Source organism: Peromyscus leucopus, chromosome 15 (assembly GCF_004664715.2).
Source record: "Peromyscus leucopus breed LL Stock chromosome 15, UCI_PerLeu_2.1, whole genome shotgun sequence".
NCBI lineage: Eukaryota > Metazoa > Chordata > Mammalia > Rodentia > Cricetidae > Peromyscus > Peromyscus leucopus.
The window spans coordinates 49,713,849-49,733,744 of NC_051076.1; the positions used below are offsets into that span (position 1 = coordinate 49,713,849).

General features: G+C 39.1%; 1 protein-coding gene across 2 annotated transcripts in view; it reads right to left on the reverse strand.

Moving 5' to 3' along the window:
• Dennd1b (DENN domain containing 1B) overlaps positions 1–19,896 on the reverse strand; it is a 219,589-nt gene that overhangs the window by 64,305 nt on the left and 135,388 nt on the right. For both annotated transcript variants that reach the window (XM_028889858.2, XM_028889857.2), the window contains 2 exons: positions 16,110–16,235; positions 603–704 (listed from right to left, as the gene is read on the reverse strand). In XM_028889858.2, the coding sequence (XP_028745691.1) occupies positions 603–704; positions 16,110–16,235 (228 nt within the window). The remainder of the gene's footprint in view (positions 1–602; positions 705–16,109; positions 16,236–19,896) is intronic.

The window sequence follows — 19,896 nt, forward strand, 5'->3', positions numbered from 1 at the left end:
TGGGACATTTAAAATATTTTTTTTCTTTCATTTTTAAGGTTATAATATGATTACATCATTTCTCTCTTCCCTTTTCTTCTTCCACATCCTCCATACACTCCAAATAATTATACCATTTCTCCCTTCCATTTCCTACCCTCAAACTCTCCCATATGCCCCTCCTTGCCCGCTTTCAAACTCACAGCCTCTTTTCTCATTAATTCTTATTGCATATATAATATATATATATATATATATATTATACACACACACAGATATATTACACATACTATATTCCTAATATAGCCTGCTCAGTCCGTATGTTTTCAGGGCTGACCATCAGTACTGGACAACCAACTGTTGTGTTCTTCTCTGGAGAAGACTATTCTCCCACTCTCAGCGGTCCTTAGCATTTCAACAGCATACAGTATTTCCAGAGTGCTCCACCACAGGAGTACTACAAGGCATGCTCCTGTTTACCATACAAAGAGAACTTCCTGATTCAGAAAAGACTTTTCTCGGGACATGGGTTTTTTACTTGGATGTAGTTTCAGGGTGGCAGAGAACTGTGTTGACCGGCAGTGTTCTCTGGACAGATCGAATGTGTGTAGGCTCACTCTTACCTGCTTAAACAGTTGAAGGTTAACCGCCGTTTCCAGGAACTGTTTCATCACACTAGAGCGGTGCTTTACAAAGCTCTCCTCACAGAAGGTGATGGGCTCACCCTAGACAGAAATAAAGATTTTTGGGACATCAATAAAAGGTCAGTCACAGAGAACTAGTCTTTTTAGGAAACACATGGAGGGTCAAAGGGGGACATGTGATACAAAACTAACAAACCAACCCCACATTGGGGCCCAGGCTAGTAGAAATAGCCCTGTACTGAAAACCCTGTCAACAGGCCCTGAAGCTCTTAAAACTGCTCAAGTTCAGTCCCTCAGAAAAGAATAAGTCCCCTAAATGCAAATGTTTGAGACTGTCAGATTGAATTTGAAGTATAAAAATGTCATGTATACTTGAAAAACTTGAAAATCCCTTTTCTTGATGATTGGACAACATTCTTTTTTCAAGTCTGATTTCTTTTTGTGATTGTTATGCATGAGTGTTTTGGTTGCATGTATGCAGGCTTGATGCCTCTGGAAGTCAGAGGAGGCCATCAGATCCCCTGGATCTGGAGTTACAAATGGTTGTGAGCCATTCTGTGGGTGCTGGGAACTGGAAACAGGTTCTCTGCAAGAGACGTCAGTGCTCTCGACCACTGAGTCATTTCTCCAGCCCCAACAACATTCTTGCTGTAAAGGCTGCTGCCTGATTTTGCCACTTATATTACTCATGATCTTTGGTTTTCAAATAATGGAAGTTTTTATAATCACCTTCTCTTAATGACTACAAATACAATTCTGACTCAATATTCTGGAGTATGTTCCACTTGGTGATGGTCTTTGTGCTAAGCAAACATATCTTTGAAGTGTCTGATGGGTACTCTACAAGATGTTCCTTCTCTCCATCAACAAGGACTTACACTTCACACCATACAGACTGAATTTGCTCCAGTTACTCTCGTATGGCTGCAGAGTCATTATTGTTGGCTGATTCCTCCCAATGCCCCAATACTTCAACAGTCCACTGGCCTACTTGATCTGCATGTGCACATAGACACACAGTAAGTGATGATATTTCATGATCAAAATGAAAGTGGAAACTAATGGCAATTCATTTGCTACAATGAATTTTGTGGCAATCTTTGTGTTGCAGTGAAGAGTTAAAAAGCATGCTAAAATTCTAAAAAGCTGTCAATTATAACTTAATTGTCAAAGAGACTCAGAGCTCTGATTTATAGGAATCTATAAATAGTAAAATGCTACAATTTGGCTCTGGCATAGACAAAAGTATCAATCCCCTTCACATTAACCTTGAATTGAATGGCATGAAAACAGGAACTTGGCTTGGGATCTTTTTGTAAAATTGCACTTGTGTGTTCTATGTGTGCATCTGTGATGTAAGAGATAGATGCTGGACTGTCAGGTGTCTTCATCTATTGCCTTTCATCTTGTTTGTGAGACAGAATCTCTCACTGAACCTGTAGCTGACTGATCTCCATGCTCCTCCACCCCTCCACCCTGAGCTAGGATATCAGATGCAGCACACCCAATTTTTGACGGAATGCTGAGGATCTGAACTCAGGTCCTGATGCTTCAGCAGAAAGTACTTTACCCTCAAGCCATTGTCACCAAGTGTGCTTGCCTTCTCAGAGACCAGAAGTAACAGGAATAATCAATGATAGCCAGGAACCTTCAAAATGATGAGCCAAAATACAACATTCTGACTTTAACATTCCTTTATTTTATTGTGTGTAGATGTATACCTGCATGTACGTATGTCTACTATGTCAGTGGCGCCTGCTGAGAGCAAAAGAATGCATCAGAGGTCCTGGAGCTGGAGGTGCAGATGGTTGTGAGCCACCATGTGGGTATCTGGAACCAAACCCTGGTCCTCTGCAAGGAGGATGAATTCAATGCAATGGACTGACTTGCAGGGTAGAGGAAATTTTAAGACAGTACAGAATAAAGGATGTAGCATGCTTACTGTTCAGTGCTTTTAGCTAGGTTAACACTGAAAATTTTGAGCAAAACACAGAGCATAAAATGTAAACAACATGTAATCTGCCAAGGATGTAGACGAGTTGGTAGAACACTTGCCTAGCATGCATTGACGCCCTAGGTTCAATCTCTAGCACCACATAAACTGAGTGTGGTGGCATACCCCTATAATCTCAGCACGTGAGAGGAGGATGCCGGAGGATCAGAAGTTCAGAGTGGTGGAAGACAGGAAGGCTTTTGTGCTCACAGATAAGCACTAGGGGAACCAGGGATGATAAACACACAGGGATGTTGTGGTGGTTTGAATAGGTATGGCCCCCCACAGACTCATGTGTTTGAATGCTTGGCCCATAGGAAGTGGCACTACTAGGAGGTGTGGCTTTGTTGGAGTGGATGTACCCTTGCTGGAGTATGGGTGACCTTGGAGGAAGTGTGTCACTGTGGAGGCAGGCTTTGAGGTCTCATATATGGTCAAGCCATGCCCACTGAGACAGTTTTTCCTTCTGCTGCCTGCAGATCAATGGATAATAGACTGAACCTCAGAAATTGTAAGCCAGCCTCAATTAAATGTTTTCTTTACAAGAGATGCCATGGTCATGGTGTCTCTTTACAGCAATAGAAGCCCTAACTAAGACAGATCTTTCTTCAAAGAGAGAGATGTATACCTGGTTTTCCAGCAGAAGTCTGGGACCAGAAGTGGTTAACAGCCTGGTGACCATTGCACTGTATGGCCGAGCCCAGACTCTTCCCTGGGTGCTTACTATGAGCTTCTTTTGCTCAAAGAACCTGTCTTTATGGAAGACATCACATGTACTTTACAAAGAGTTTCAATGTAGTCAAGTCTTCAGCTTTGGTGCACATGGGATTGAGTTAATTATTACCAGGAAACTTTTCACCAAATTGTGTTTTGCTTAAAAATGCCTAAATAAATGACTCAGGGTCAGACTCCCAAAGTCTGAACCAATACTAGCTACTGAGTCAGAATGAACCAAGCTGCCTTCTTGCCTCCTGCAGATCATTACTGTGCTGGCTGTGGTGGTTACAAAGACACACACACCATCCCCTGCCCCCCACTCCCACTGCATGATAGCATCTTTGGCTATATATTGATTTTTGAGGCCAGCCTGTGGCTGAGGAGCCTTTCTTCAGAGGAGATGAAAGGAGGGGAGGGGAGGGCAAAGGAGGTAAGGCAAGGGATCAAGATAAGTGCATACTTTGCACAGGGAACTTGAGAACAAGACTTCATCCATCAAAGAACCCAAACTTATTTCAGAAACTTTCATTTAAAAGGAGAGTGTCTGAAAATGAATGCCCAAGCATAGAACGTTCCTACAGGGCATCTTGCTTAGAGCTACCTAGATAATTATTTTGCCAGGTTCAGTCAGACGGGCCCTCAGTGATTACTGTACCAACAGTTCATAGGGCCCCAGATATATCTCATGCTGGCAGGAGAACTGCTGTCAACCACAAGATGCTGATTATAAAGACACGAGAAATGTAAAAAGTAAGGGGATGGAGGTTTGCACCGATCAGTGCAAGAAAACTATCAGTAAAGACAGACAACTGTAGCGGAGTTGGATTCACTGTAGCCTAGGACACAATGGAGTCTAGGGTGTAGTTGTCTAGAATATGAGATTTTTTCCTAGAGAGAGCTACAGGCACCCACAGGACATGGTATGAGAGAACCTATATGTGTTAAGTGATACACACACACAGATGGGCCTACCCAAGCCCACTGGAGCCCGGGCAATGTCAACACTAGCCCACACATGTCAGACATAGAGCTTCAGGTTTAGTGGTCACCCTGCTGGATTCTGGATTTCTTTGATCCAGAATTTCCTAAAATCATTCTTCCATTTTGGAATGGGAACTTTTTTTTTTTTTTTTTTTTTTTTTTTTTTTTAACAATACTATTCAGTTCTACATAATAGCCACAGATTTCCTTGTTCTCCCCCTTCCTGCCCCCCCCCCTTCCCCCAGCATCCCCCCATTCCCACCTCCTCCAGGGCAAAGCCTCCCCTGAGGACTGAGATTGACCTGATAGACTCAGTCCAGGCAGGTCCAGTCCCCTCCTCCCAGATTGAGCCAAGCGTCCCTGCATAAGTCCCAGGTTTCAAACAGCCAACTCATGCACTGAGCACAGGACCTGGTACCACTGCCTAGATGCCTCCCAAACAGATCAAGCCAATCAACTGTCTCGCCTATTCAGAGGGCCTGATCCAGTTTGGGGCCCCTCAGCCTTTGGTTCATAGTTCATGTGTTTCCATTTGTTTGGCTATTTGTCCCTGTGCTTTATCCAACCTTGGTTTCAACAATTCTCGCTCATATAAACCCTCCTCTTTCTCGCTAATTAGACTCCCAGCACTCTACCCGGGGCCTAGCCGTGGATGTCTGCATCCAGATTCCTCAGTACTTGGATGGGGTTTCTGGCACAACTATTAGGGTGTTTGGCCATCCCATCACCAGAGTAGGTCAGTCCCGGCTGTCTCTCGGCCATTGCCAGCCCCCTTGTCATGAACTCCACCACTTAGTTCCGGCCAGGCCTCTCTGCACTAAAATAAACCTTTTTTGATAAGTTGCTTCTACTCTTTATTTTGTCACAGGAAGAACAGTACCTAACATCCTGTGCAAACAGCCCAAGAAGTAGAACTATTTTTGTCTCAAAAAGAAAACCAAAGCACTAAGAGTTCAAGTTGCATGAAGTCATAAAGCACTTCAGTTCAGGATTCAAGCACAGATCGTATCGTTCCCAGGTATTGTACACTTAACAATTTTCTTTAAGCCATAGAGCATAGAAGTTCTAAGTCATATTTGCATTCTTAAAAATTAGCTAACTTATTGCTGGCTAAATTAAACGAAAAAAAAAAAACCTAACTACCCAATACTCTGTGTAAATCTCTTCATTATAACTATATTTTTCTCTGTAAGGAAGAGCAGGAACAGTTAATTTTTCAATTATACAAGCATGCTATCTACAAAACATACGCTGGGGACCGTAAGAAAATTAGAATTGCTTCTCAGACATCTTAAATTTTAAAATATGTTACATTTTAGAAATGCTTGCATATAAATTTAATATTTATGTAGTAATACATAAATAACCCTGCTGGAAATTCCTTCAAAATCCACCTGCAAGTAGTGCCAAAATACTACCTCTACCTCTTTACCATCTTTCAGATTTGGGCCTCTGGTCAGACTTGATGCTATTCACTGGAGTGCTTTCTTCTTTTTTCAATTAGGATATAAGAGTCATACCTATCTCTATTATCATTCAACTCTGACCTAACATGACATTGCCATCTGTGATGGTTTGGAAGGAAATGGCCCCCAAAGGGACTGGCACTATCAGGAGGCATGGCCTTGTTGAAGGAAGTATGTCACTGTTGGGGTGGGCTTTGAGGTCTCTTTTGCTCAATCTTCCCTCAGTGTGACTGAGTCAACTTCCTGTTACCTGCAAGATGTAGGACTCTCAGCGACTAGCACCACATTTGCCTGTCCTGATGATAATGGACTGAACCTCTGAAACTGTAAGTGAGCCACCCCCAATTAAAATTTTCTTTATAAGAGTTGCTGTGGTCATGTGTCTCTTCAAAGCAATGAAAACCATAAATATGACACCATCAAAAGTTTACTTTCTGGGAATAGGAAAGATGGCTCAGCATTTAAGAGCATTCCGTTACCAGCAACCACATGGTGGCTCTCAACCAATCTTAACTCTAATTCAAGGGTATTTGGTGCAGACATCAGGCATGTACATGGTATACATGCATGCAAAAACATTAATATACATATTTCAAATTAATTTTAAAAATTAAGAAAACTTTGTAATGCCATGCTCCTTGTGTCTGTGGTATAAAAGTAAGTTAAACGTGAGTATTAACTATATGATAAAGATGAAACACTACAGACTGATATAAAGAACCCACTGCAACTGCTATTTACCAATTCTGTATGACTCTTAAAGTCTTGGTTCTTATCTCTTTTGAGGACATGGTGAACAATATTGATCATTTCCCTAGAAAAATATATACACTTCAACTGGTGCCTCGTCAAGGTTTGTCTTAGTTTCATAAAATTCATAAGCATGAATTATATGCTTATTATTCCCAGACATAATTTCCCAAGTAGAAAAAACTACCACCCCAGCCTCCATCACTATCAGATCCTCAATAGACAGAGTTATATCCTATTTTTGTTGAGAAACATTAGAGAAGGCCTATTAGAGTAGTGTTCTGCTTACAAATGCTAAAGTTTTAGTTTTATTCACACATCTCAAACAGAGTGTGAAGTACATTCTTTACAATTATGTGGTACACTACTTAGTTCTACTTTAGACGGAAATATGGAATAAAACCAACATTATAGATAAATCAAAAATATTTCCAGTATAATATATTCCATCCTGCTGCTTAGAATATTGAGACAAAGCAATCACAGAAACTGTATTTTTGTGCTCATAATAAAATCCAAAGCACTTATGCACTGAGACTATATATCTCACTGCACCCATTACATAAATCATCACCGTCACATGGTACCTGACTGAAAGGACCTAACGGAAGAGAGGCTTATCACCATGATGAGGGAGGTGTGGCAGTGAGGTCGCTGCCAACAGTGTGATCACAGACAAGAGGGAAAGACTTGAAGGAAATGGTCTCTTCGAGCTACAACAGCTCAGATGCACCTATGAAACCAGAGACTATGGCAGTAGACACAGGGCCCACACAGGTTCAGGCTAGACGGGGTTCAAGCATTGAAAGGACGAAGGTGACATGGGTTCCTGCCCTCAACTGAAAGCCATTTGCAATTAATACACACTTGCAAAGGAAAATGTAGTTTTCATGAGTCTCTCTCGGAAGATTAACCACACCTTAGAGTAGGCTCCGTGCCCCAGCAGTAGACGGTCAATACAAAATGAACTCAATGGTTGTAGACTTGTTTTTCTCACACCACAGTGCTATGTTTTGGAGCTTGGTTTTGTTGTTTGTTTCTTATTGGTCATTTGCTTATATATTATGGTTTCCAATTATGTGTTTTTGTGGGGGTTTTGTTTATGAATTTCTTGTGGGTTTTTTGTTGATTCTTGTTTGCCTGCTCCTTAAAGACAAAGAAGGGCATGGAATTGGGTAGGCGGGAGAGATCTGAGAGGAGCTGGAGGAGGGGAAAGTATGATCAGAATATACTGTATAAATATTTTTCATTAACACAGAGAGGGGGTTGAGGGTAGGGGAAGAGAAAGCAGGCCAGAAACTAACCGTGCCTACAACTCACAATATCTATCCAAAGGATCTGCTTCCTTTAGTTTGGTTCCCTCTCCCTAACATTTCCATAGTCTTATAATTAATTTCATAATACAACACCATAAGCTGTAGAGCAGGTGGTCAAACAGCCTGCGGGTGGTATTTAAGGTTCAAACAGTAATAGTTTAGTCTATAGCCTACCCCTCATAGGTTCACAGCATCTCATAATACAAGTTGTAGTCAATCCAACTTCAAAGTTCTCCTTTTTTACTACTTTTAACATTGTTCAAAAGACCAATGTCTTTTCTGTCTGAAGACAATTTAACTGTAAGTCCAATAAAGTATGTGAAACATACAACTGTATACAGCAAACATTTGTATTCCACAGGGAGGGAGAATATCATTTCAAAAGGACACATTCAAGTTCTCAGGTCATGAGCAAAATAAAGTCAGATTCTTTGTCAGAATATAACATGAATGGCCTATAGCGCAATTCCCAATAATGTCCACTTTTCCCTTTGAAATATCAAAAGCCTAGCCTTCACTATATGTATTTCTGTTAGTGTTCTGGTCTCCTGAACTCCCACTAGAACGAGCCATTAAACTTTGCTTACAGTACCAGAGAGGACTTCTCTACCTCACATCTCCAAATCTGTACTCATGCAGACTAAAAAGCACTCCTAAGGGCCAGAATGGACATGGTCAGGTACATCCCAGCAATGATCCACTCCATGGTCCTAGGTGACACCCACACGACAAAAGCCTTCTCTTATAAAAGACTGAGCACAAACCTAGAAAAGATAGTCAAGCTAGATATGCAAACATCTAAGTGTGAATAGAGGAAACATGAAAATTAAAAAAAAAAAAACTTCTATAAACAAAAAAAATTAAAGAAACACGAAAAAATAAGACATTATGACACCCCCAATAGGATATAACAATTCTCTGGAAATAAGTGAAAAATGTGAAGGAAATATACAAAATGCCTGAAAAACAATTCAAAAGAAGCACCTCAAGGAGAAGACATACAAATATGAAACACAATAAAATACGAAATAATGGGATCAAATAGTGATATAACAGAAAGTAAAAAAGAGATTCAAAATCACAAGGAGTCATAGAAATATTAGAGCTAATATTAAGTATCACTTAATAAAGTTTTAAAAAACAAAAGAGTTCAAGCAGAAAGAAGGAGTTATAAATCTGAGAACAGGTACTTTGAAGTAAATCAGATAAAAAGATAAGGGAATTAAGTTGAAGAAAGAAAGGCTGGAAGAAACACGGGATACTATTAAACAAGTAAATATATCACAAGAGCTCTAGTCAGAATTAAATATATAAAAACACTGAAAACCTATTTAGTGAAATAACAGACTTGAAAAGCACATGTTCTGAAAGACATAAGCACATCCAAATACAGGAAACCCATGTGACCAGGACAAAAAGGAGACCAGGACAACAAGAACTCAAAGGTGCATTAGTATCGCCATCAAAAATCAATAATAAAGGTAGAATGGGGGGGTGGTGGCAAGCTTTATCCAGCACTTGGGAGGCAGAGCAGGTGGATCTGTGAGTTCGAGGCAGCCGGCTACAAGTGAGTCCAGAAAGGCGCAAAGCACAAAAAAAAAAAAAAAAAAAAAAAAAAGGTAGAATTATGAAATCAAGAGAAAAGTAACAACATATGTAGATTCATTAGACTAACATCAGATATATCACATTCTGGCTGCAGGAGAACTGTATGGTACACATGTGCTAAACAACAACAACAACAACACACACACATACACACAAACACACACACACACACACACACAACTACCAACCAAGAATACTGTAGCACATTCCTTATATATAAACAAAAACCAAAGCCTTTCTTATTTGTCCAAGTAATTACTCTTTTATTGAGACGTCCATCCATGCATTATAATATGCTTTGATCAAATCTGCCCCTACTTCCTCTTCTCAAATTCTCCCCATCCCAGCCCTGCAACTTTTCCATGCAAATTCCTATGTCCACTCTCTCTTGTATGTGTTTCTCTCTCTCCCTCCCTCCCTCCCTCCCTCCCTCCCTCCCTCCCTCCCCCGACTCCCTCTTTCTTTCTCATCCACTGAGTTGACTTGGTGCTCCAGTATGCCTGTGGTGCAGGTTCATCTATTACAATATGAGTAGTGTCTGCCCTGCCCCCATCTCTAACACACCAAGTCCTCTTGTTGCTGCCAGGGTGAGCACGGCCAGGTCCATCTACTGTATCACAAGCAGTCTTTGCCCTCCTTCCTTCCCTCCCTACAAGCCACTGAGTCCACTTAGTGCTGCCAGGGTGTGCATGGACAGATACAGGTCTGCCTATTGTAGAACATACATTCTACAATGTGTATTCTGTATACAATGTATACAGTCTCTCAGAGGTGTTACCCTGAAGAAATTTATTTTCCCTCTCCTGGAAGCCATCAAGCATCAATGGGTTCTCAGCTCCGGGTGGGATTTCATGAGACTTTCTCTAATCATGCTACTATGTTGGCTGGCTTAATCATGTGCAAGTATTATGAACGCAGTCATAACTACTGTGATTTCATATGTGCACTCACATCACAGCAGATCAGCAAGAAGAGAAACAAGCAGGGATGTTAGTGCTCAGCTGGCTTTCTCCTTTTTCTTTAGGCCTGGACCTCAGTCCACCAGATGGTGCTAACCAGTTTCAGGATGGGTCTTCCCCTTCAGTTAAACTATTCAGGAAAAGCTTCCACAAACACACAAAAAGTATTCCTCACTAGCTGTTTCTAATTTGATCAAGTTGACAAAATCCACTATCCTATAAATAAGCATTTCTAAACCTTTAGAGACAGGGTCTGATGGGTGATGTCATTCTGTATGCTGTGACTATGTGTTGCTCTGATTGGTTGATAAATAAAACTATTTCGCCAATGGTGAGGCAGAATAAGGTTGGGCGAGACACTCCAACTAGAGAGAATGGAAGGAGAAAGGCAGAGCAGAGGAGACACTGCTAGCCGCCACCAGGAGAAGCAAGATGTAAAAATATTGGTAAGCCACAAGCCATGTGGCAAAGTGTAGATTTATAGAAATGGGTTAATTTGAGATGTAAGAGCTAGCTAGCAATAAGCCTGCCATGGCCATAGTTTAAAAATAATATAAGCCTGTGTGTGTTTATTTGGGTCTGAGCAGCTGAGGACTAGGCAGGCCACAGGAAAACTTCCAACTACAAGTGTCTTGCTATGTGGTCCTGGCTACTGGCCTAGAACTCTGTGTCGGCCAGGCTAGCCTCAAACTAGTGGTGATCCTCCTGCCTCAGTCTTTCTAGGGCTGGTAGGAGTGTACAACCCTACCTGGCTTCAATCACAGAACTTTTAAAAAGCAATGTCTTTTTAAAAGAATTCATAATCATTCAAAGTGTCAGAGGGTTCTTCCATTCTAACTTTTTCTATTAGACAGAGGACACCAAATATATTTATGAAAAAAGATAAAATCATGAAGTAATTACAACTTCTATGCTTGGTCCTTCTTTATTTTATATCTAACGAAGTATTTTAAAGATATAGATCAAATATATAAATGATTAAATAAGTCCTAAAATAAAAATAAGCAAGCAAACACTTTTACTGATTTATGTACTAGATAATATTTAAAGGTAATATCTATGGTGGTTTGAATGTGAATGGCCCCAGAGGCTCATGTATGAATACTTGTTCCCTTGTTGGTGGGAACTGTTTGGGAAGGATTGGAATGTTATGTTCTTGTTGGAGGAGAGTTTAGAGGTTTCAAGAGTCATGTAATTCCCAGTGTACTTTCTCTCCCTTCCTCTCTCCTTCTCTCTCCTCCCCGTCTCCTCTCTCTGCCTTGTGGTTGTGGATCAAGATGTGAGCTCTCATCTATTCCTTCACTCCACCATCACACACTCTAACCCTCTGAAACTGTAAACAAATTAAATGATTTCTTTTATATGTTGTCTTGGTCATGGCCTTTTTGTCACAGCAATAGAACAGTAACTAAGGCAGAAGTGGGTACCAGGAAGCGGGCGATTGCTGCAACAGACCTGACAATGCTGATTTTGGAGTAAGGTGGGAAGACTACGGGACTTGCACTAGGAAAGTGGTTGAATACTATAAGCATGGCTTAACAGGTCGTCCTAGTAGGAGCTGGGAAGACAGTAACACTGAGAGCAATGTGAACTACAGAGGCTCAGCTCAAGAGGTTTCGGAGGGGAACACCATTAGCAACTGGGCTAGAAACTATTCTTGTGATATTTTGGCAAAGAATGTGGCTGCTTTCTGCCCTTGTCATAAGAATTTACCTGTGACTACATTGAAAAGTAATGAACTAATTTCCTTGGTAGAGGTGATTTCAAGGGAGCCTAACATTGACTCATCTTGATCCACAACATAAGGGAGGGAAGGAGGGAAGGAGGGAGGGAGGAGAAAGGAAGGAGGGAGGGAGGATGAGCACACATGGAGAATTGCATGAATCTTTTGAAATCTCAAAGCCTACCTTGGTGACAGTTACTAATAATCACACTTATGCAGGTCTACAATGAAAAAGAGCAAATGGAGCAAAAAGAAATAAAAAATATAGAGCTTAAAGAGAAAAAGAGCACTAGGAAATGAATGTTGGAGCCAAAGCTTGTGCTGAAAAGATTGAAAGACCGAAGACAGGCCTGATCTGAAACGGAATAAAGGCAGTGGTAAACTCGGGGCAAGACTCCACCCACTCAGCTAAGTTTCCAACTTGTGAAAAGGCCAAAGGAATTTTCTGCTCCTATAAAGAAACAAACAAACAAAAAAAAATCAAAGCTGTTATGGATGTGACTCCAGGGTGCTAGGGTTCACCTCAAGTTGGTAGTCATACTTGGCAGTATCCACCACATGGTTCTGGCTTCAGAATCATGAAAGATACAAGAATAACAAGGTTATGGAATCTTCCTCCACAGTTAAGAGCCACTGAGGCCAGACATATGACAGAGTAGTCCCTGAATAGAGGCCCTAAGAGGCCACTGCATGAAGCTATGAGAGTTCTGGTTTGCACTGGAGACCCCAAGATATTACAGGTGCTGGCACCACGGGTTATCTGTCAAGGAGAACAGCATACAAGAAGTGGAACCAGTGCAAGAGAGAAATGTATGTTGCTGGCAGCAAAGCTAGAAGAGTGGAGCCACCTAGTCCTTTGACATCAGGCAAGGAACTACAAGATTTGGAGTTTGTATTGCTGGGTTTCAGTCTTACACTGGTCCAGTATTTCCTCATTGTGTCCAAATCCCTTTCTTCTGGAAAAGTAATGCATATTCTGTGTCATTCTATGTTGGAAGTACGTAATATAATTTTTTGTTTTATGGTGGGGTAAAGTTAAGAGACTGCCGTGAGTCTCAGAAGAGACTTTAAACTTTAAACTGTGTTGAGTCTGTGAATAACTATGGGGATTTTTGAAGTTGGATTAAATACATTTTGTATTAAGATGTGGCCATAAACCTATAAAGGCCAGAAAATGGAATGTGGTGGTCTGAATGAGAATGACCCCACAGGCTCCCATATTTGAATATTTGATCCCAAGTTGGTAAAAGTGTCTGGGAAGGATTGGGAGTTGTGGCCTTGATGGAGGAGGTATGTCACTGGAGTAGTGCTCTGAGATTTCAAAAGACTCGCGAATCCCCACTGATCTCTCTCAGCTTCATGGTTATGGATCACAATGTGGGCTCTCAGCTGATCCTTTGCTCTACTATCATGGACTCTAACCCTCTGAAACGATAAGCCAAATTAAATGCTTTCTTTTATAGCCTTTGTCTTTGTTTTATTATAGCAATAGAAAGTAACTAAGACAATATCTAATAATGTATTTTATTCATAATAAGAAAATGAAATTGTTTTTCTTAATAACCATGATACTTTAAAATAGTAAAAGTTATTCCTCATAAAGAGAAAATAAAGGAAACTTATATAAATATGATGATCAGTTAAAAGTTAATTTTTCAATAAAAATACTGGTCCAAAAATTTATCAAAGTAGAAAAACCAAAGGAAGAAATGAATATCAAGGAAAAACTTACAAATAAGATAAATAAATTCATAATCAGATAGGGCTGATTAACACGACGGATATCTATGATAAATTAATATATTCCAACAGGCACTGGAAATATAGCTTTGAGGAGGTTGGATTCTGAACCACAGAAATCTTTTTACCCTACATGGTCAATGAAATTTCAGTGGGTAAATATTGAGCTCTACATCAAAGGCAATTCATGTTAGTGTTGGGGCACAATATGTTATCTAGTACCCAACACACTGCGAACCTGAATCATTTAAGAACATAAACCTTTACTTCAACTTATTCATTTCTTCACATTTGAATTCTACAAATTTTAAGGGAAAAGTCAAAATTTAGTTTATAAAAATGAGTGCTTAAACGTAGCAAAAAATGAAATCAAGCAAAGTGGTTATGTTCAAGTTATCTTCTTCCTTACTACTTTAAAATATTGATTTCAAAAAATTAAATCTCTAAATAAAAATGATTTTGTCTTTCAAGCTCACTTTCTTTAATTGAGTTAAGTAATTTGAATGATAATGTACTTAACTGTATTTAGATGATTGTTTCCATTCTTTCAAAGAATGAGATTCTCATAATAATTTTTAAGATTCTCCACATAAACTATGGATATGAGATAGAATATTTTAAATTCTATAATGCCTTCAAATGTATATGTTTCAGAAAGATTAGTATGTGCTAGGGTTGGGATAAGTGTCTCCCTAAGGCCTATATGTTAAAGGCATGGACTTTAGTCCATGAAGAAGATGGAGGATTGTGAAGGACATGGAAGCCTAGAAGAAGGTTTCCTGAATTGGGACATAGAGATCCCATCCCTTTCCTCCTTTCCTCTTCTTCATGCCCTAGTCATTATGTGTGGAGTTTTACTCCCCAGCTGGGTCCCTGTCATCTGGTACTGCATACCAGATCCCCAGAAGCAATAGGACCACCGCTACCATAGTCTTCCCACAGACTTTCCTTTTCAGAATTGGTTTTGGTCAAGTATTTTGTTACAGTGGAGCAAAGCTGGCAAGTCGAGCTCAAGAACTAGATGTACGGATGTATCCAGAGACAGGAGGCAGGTATGTTTATCTACTTAGAAACTTCTCCCAGTACTTCACAAATCCATGAAATGCATGAAGGCTACATGGTAGGTACCACTAAGTCAGAAGACAGGTGAGAAAGCATATTAAACATTTTTATTTATTATTGTTCATAATGTTCAAGAGGTTTGCACATCAATTGTGAAAGGCAGGGCAGGATAGCATTAAAAAAAAAAAGTCTCACTTTCCAAATATTCTACAGACTAAGGGTTAAAGGTAGCCTGACAATGGAACTCTATCAATGGCAGGCCTCTGTGTTACTTCTTATTAACCCAATGTGTTTAACCCTTAAAATGTATACATCTGGGCCAGAGAAAGATGCTTGCTACAAAACCCAAGAACCTGAGGACAAATCTTCAGGACTCACATACTGGAAGGAAAGAAATGACCCCCTGAAGGTGTCCTCCGACTACTACATGCATTCTGTGGCACATGCTTGCCTACACACACACAAATTACAAATGTAAAAACACATTATAAGCTTAAGAATCTGGTCAGAGAATGGTCTTGTAGAAATTTTTTGTAAAACCTGACTAACAGTTTTTAATGAACACTGGGAAAACAAATGTACTTGACTTATACCATTTTGGACCAGCTAAATTCTTAGATATAATTTAACAATCCTTTTAGGGAATTAGAATAAATGGCAAGGTGAGACAAGTTATGCTAAATAAGCAAGCACCATTCAGAAAGTGTTATGAACCAGGAAGACAATAAGTATCCAAATATCGCCAGGTTCATTTTAAAGTGCTAATTTTCTTATTTCCACTTTGTACCTGCCCTATCTAAGCCATTAATTTAAGTTCTACTGTCCTGGTGAGTTTCTTGGTGATCGTAAGATCAGGTAAGTGATCTTAAGTGCTTGAACATAATTTATCAATTCACTCAAAAGTAAATATACCATTTCTAGAACTTTAAATGGTTTTAATAGATGTTTGACAGGCCGAAGATCATGGGAACTATTAGGTAACAGTAATGAAAAAAAGCTAAAACAGAAGTTGATGAATTGGGCAAGAATAAGCTCTGAGGCACACTGTGTTGAGTTTTAAAAGACAACCAGAACACTTCCTACAGATGAAATATTAAGATGTTTCCTTTGCCTTGCCTCAATCAAAGGGTCATTGAAAAGCAGTTAGGACACTGAAGAAATGAATGCTTACTGGCTTGTATCTCAGAGCATCCCTGTAGGATCCAAACAAAGCCGCCTGCGCCCTCAGAAAGGCCCGAGCCACTCCGTCTCCTGTAGCTGTGGACTGCTTCTTCAGCTTATTTTTCAAGGCCGAGACCTGCATGGCAGAGAGGAACAGTTAAATTAACACCTCAGAAATTGGTACAGCGAGGTACGAACCCAATCAGCAGGCAAAGCGCAATGTCTGCAGGTCAGCCAAAATCCATCCTCCTCCCTGAGAGCTTATCTTTTTAGCTGTACTGAGCACCTGCTGCTCTGCTAATTGAAGGAGAGCAGGAGAGGATAGTAATGTGCTAATGCAAATTGGTTTATGCTCTCTTTTTTTCCCAAGGCCTCTTGACATAAATAAGCTTTAATTATTTACAGTAAAATGCTTGTGAGGCACTTTTCTGCAGATTTTTAGCAATTATAACGTGTGTCTACTTGTTTAGAGATAAAGCTGGTTCAGTAGCGTTCATTTCTGGTGTGCATTGTTATTTGTTAGGAGTCCTTCAAGATCATTTACAATTTTATTTTCTGTTTAGAAGTGTCATTTGCATAAGTAATTTCTCTTTTTATAATTATCAGAAGAAAAGAGAGAAAAGATAAAGTTACAGAGACCATATCATGAATGGAAAATTATGTAATGTAAATGTTACACATTGTCTCATTTAAATCTCACCACATTCTCCTAAGAAAAACATTCATATTCTCATTTATGAATGAAAAAAGTTGGGACAAATGATAGGAACCATTTTGCTTTCACTATGTGGCTACTCAGAGGCAAAGTTGTGATAGAAATCCAGTGTCCAGTGTTTCTCATTACCACATGCTGGACTGGAGTTCTATATCATTGCTACACCAATCAGCAATCAGAACAAAATACTAATGTTTGAAAACACAGAAATTTGAAAGGTTTGAAAAGCTGTTCAATTGTTACAATATTTCATGCCTATTCTAACTTCCAGTGCTATGCACTTTAGAAGTGTAAGAAACTAGTGGACTGACTTGTAAGTGAACTCATACTCAGGCTGTTAACTTTTTTTATTCATTTCACTAACTACTTTCATTCAAAATAGAAAACCATAGTCTGTACACTTAAAAACACCAAATTTCATATACATTCCTTATTGATGTTTTAAATAGAAAAATGTGAAGTTTCATTCTATTTTCTTATGGAAATAAAATCTAATTTAGAGATGAATTTTAACTGAATTGCCCCATCAACACAACAATATTATCTATATAAACTATGAGATAATAAAATAATGCCATTTATCCTTTACATATGTGTGCAAAGGGAAATTTTTTTATTTCTTTGTTCAAGTAGTCCTAACTACTCTTGTAGATGATGATTGTGATTGAAGTGTGAACCTAATTAACAACTAAACTTTGAATAATGCTAATGAGACATGAACACAGCATCAGAGGAAAGACCAGCTCTACAGGTGATAAACCTTCACAGTAGTGACATTTTCCAGTGTAAAGTCACAGTTACTGTGATCTCATCAAAGAAACAGACCCCCATTGGGTCCAATTATAACTAGAGTTTTCAAAAATTATTGAGTTATGGTATTCATAATCTATGCAGAAAGGCCTTTGTGGTATAGGTCTTCTCCCCATAGCTGTGATCTTTTCAATTTATTTCCAATCTCCACAGATTTAGATAAAAGTTTAGAGCCTAATTCATTTAGCCACAAAGTGCTAAACCAGATCCATTTCAGAGAAAGATTTATTATTAAAATCTAACCTCAGTTTAGGTAATCCACATACTCAAACAATAATGCAATTCAAACACACTTCAGACTTATGTCCTTTATTCTGATTTGAAATGTTATTTTTCTATATTTAAAGAAAAATGAGACAAATACCAAAATATATTTGATTACTATCCTTCCCATGAAGATTATGATATAAGGAGTAGCATCCGATGGTTAAGAATATTATGAAAATTAAATGAATGGGTTTTTTTTACATCTTTTCAACAGAAAAATGAAACAAAACAAAAACCTCATTATTTACAAAAGCCATGCCTTGTATCTGCAAAATCAAGTTCTTCAAGTTGTACTTCTCAGTAAAACTGACAATTTCGTTCTTTATGAAACAAGAAAATAGTACTGTTAGGGCAGTCAATACATGCTCACAAAATGGGGAGGTGTCACACACACACACACACACACACACACACACACACACACACACACACACACCAGAGCCTCTCCTTCACCATGCCCTGAACTGGACAACTGCTATCTAAGCTATCTGGAGAATTAGTCACAGTGCCAAGCCCTTCCTCGGCAAATGAGGACACAGCCTTCATTCTACAGTCAGTCACATGGTGACCATCTATGAGTTTTTAGTACCCAATATATAAAAAAGAAATAATAAAAAGAAAATTTCTGTTCTATAACTATGCTTTCCAAAATGGAAGCCATTAGGGACATTAGCAAATCAATGTCCCTATCCAAGTTCATATCCGCTCAAAATATAAAGCAAGCCGCACATCTAGAAGACTCTGCACACAAAGAAACTCACAACCAATTTTCTGTTGACTAGATTTTGAAGTGTTCTTATGAGCATAGAGTAAAATAAAATACACCATTAAATCAACTTTGCCTATCTTTGAATTTATGAATGAGGTATATAGAGATATAGAGAACGTGTGATGGCTCTCATTGTGTTTCTCCTGGTTAGTGCTATGGTAAGTCCTAACTGACCTCCTAAATATGTGAGACACAAAACTTCCTAGCAAGAAATGGGCTATTTTTTTATTTGCTTGTTTCTATACTATTTCAAGTACATCACAAAGATTTTTTTTTCTTGGCTTGTTTTAGATTCCCATAACTGTCACAGGTCTAGTGTCATCAGGTCTAGATTTCCAGGGGCTAAAGGGCAAGCTGAATTCAAGACTTCTTTGTGTGAATATGGATGCTCAATACTAATCTATCAAAATGAAATTGTTTTTAAAAATCCACCTTAGGAATAAGTGTACTAATCTACTATAACTGACTGTGTCAAACTTGCTGCTTCCACTGGCCTTTAGATGGTTGCAGTAAATCAACACTGGTCACCACTGCCCTTTGGTGCTAATTAGCTTTTAGCAGTTTTGAATCTATAATCTGAGGGTGCCTCTTCTGCACCCTCTGCAGTATCTGCTCTGGGAAATAACGTTTTCTACTTTAGTTCCAAGCTTCTACCATCAGCTATGAAATAAGTGTACATCCTCTATGGAACTGTAAAACTTATATTAGCATGTAACTATGAATCCAGAAAAGATGTTTAGGACTTTGGTCGTGAGGATGTTATCACAAATCCTGTTACACTGAAAAAGCATTAATCGTTTTTTTCCTTAAGAAAGGAAGCTATATTGAACCTTCACTTGCTAAAGATTATGTCACAGCTCTATTTACACTTCAGTTTTAGACAGTTTCTCCTTGTAAATATATTTTCCATCTAGTTAGATATACACAGGTCAAAAAAATCTTCAATGGAAAAATGGCTCCACACAGCCATTCACAGCATTAGAAGCAGAAATTTAGCAATGGGAGTCCACTAAAAAAATCAATAATATTGATACCAACTGTCCACATTTTCCATCTTATCAGTATAGTGACTGTGAATAAAAAGAGGAGTCTACAAATAAACAGATCAAATGGATACAAAGCGTGCAAGAGTATGTGTGCATCATAATGATGCAAGGAAGTTGGTAAGTCTGTGAGGATGGGCATATCTGCAGGATGTTTTACAGAGAAACAATGAGTTTTTCTCTTCATTTCCAC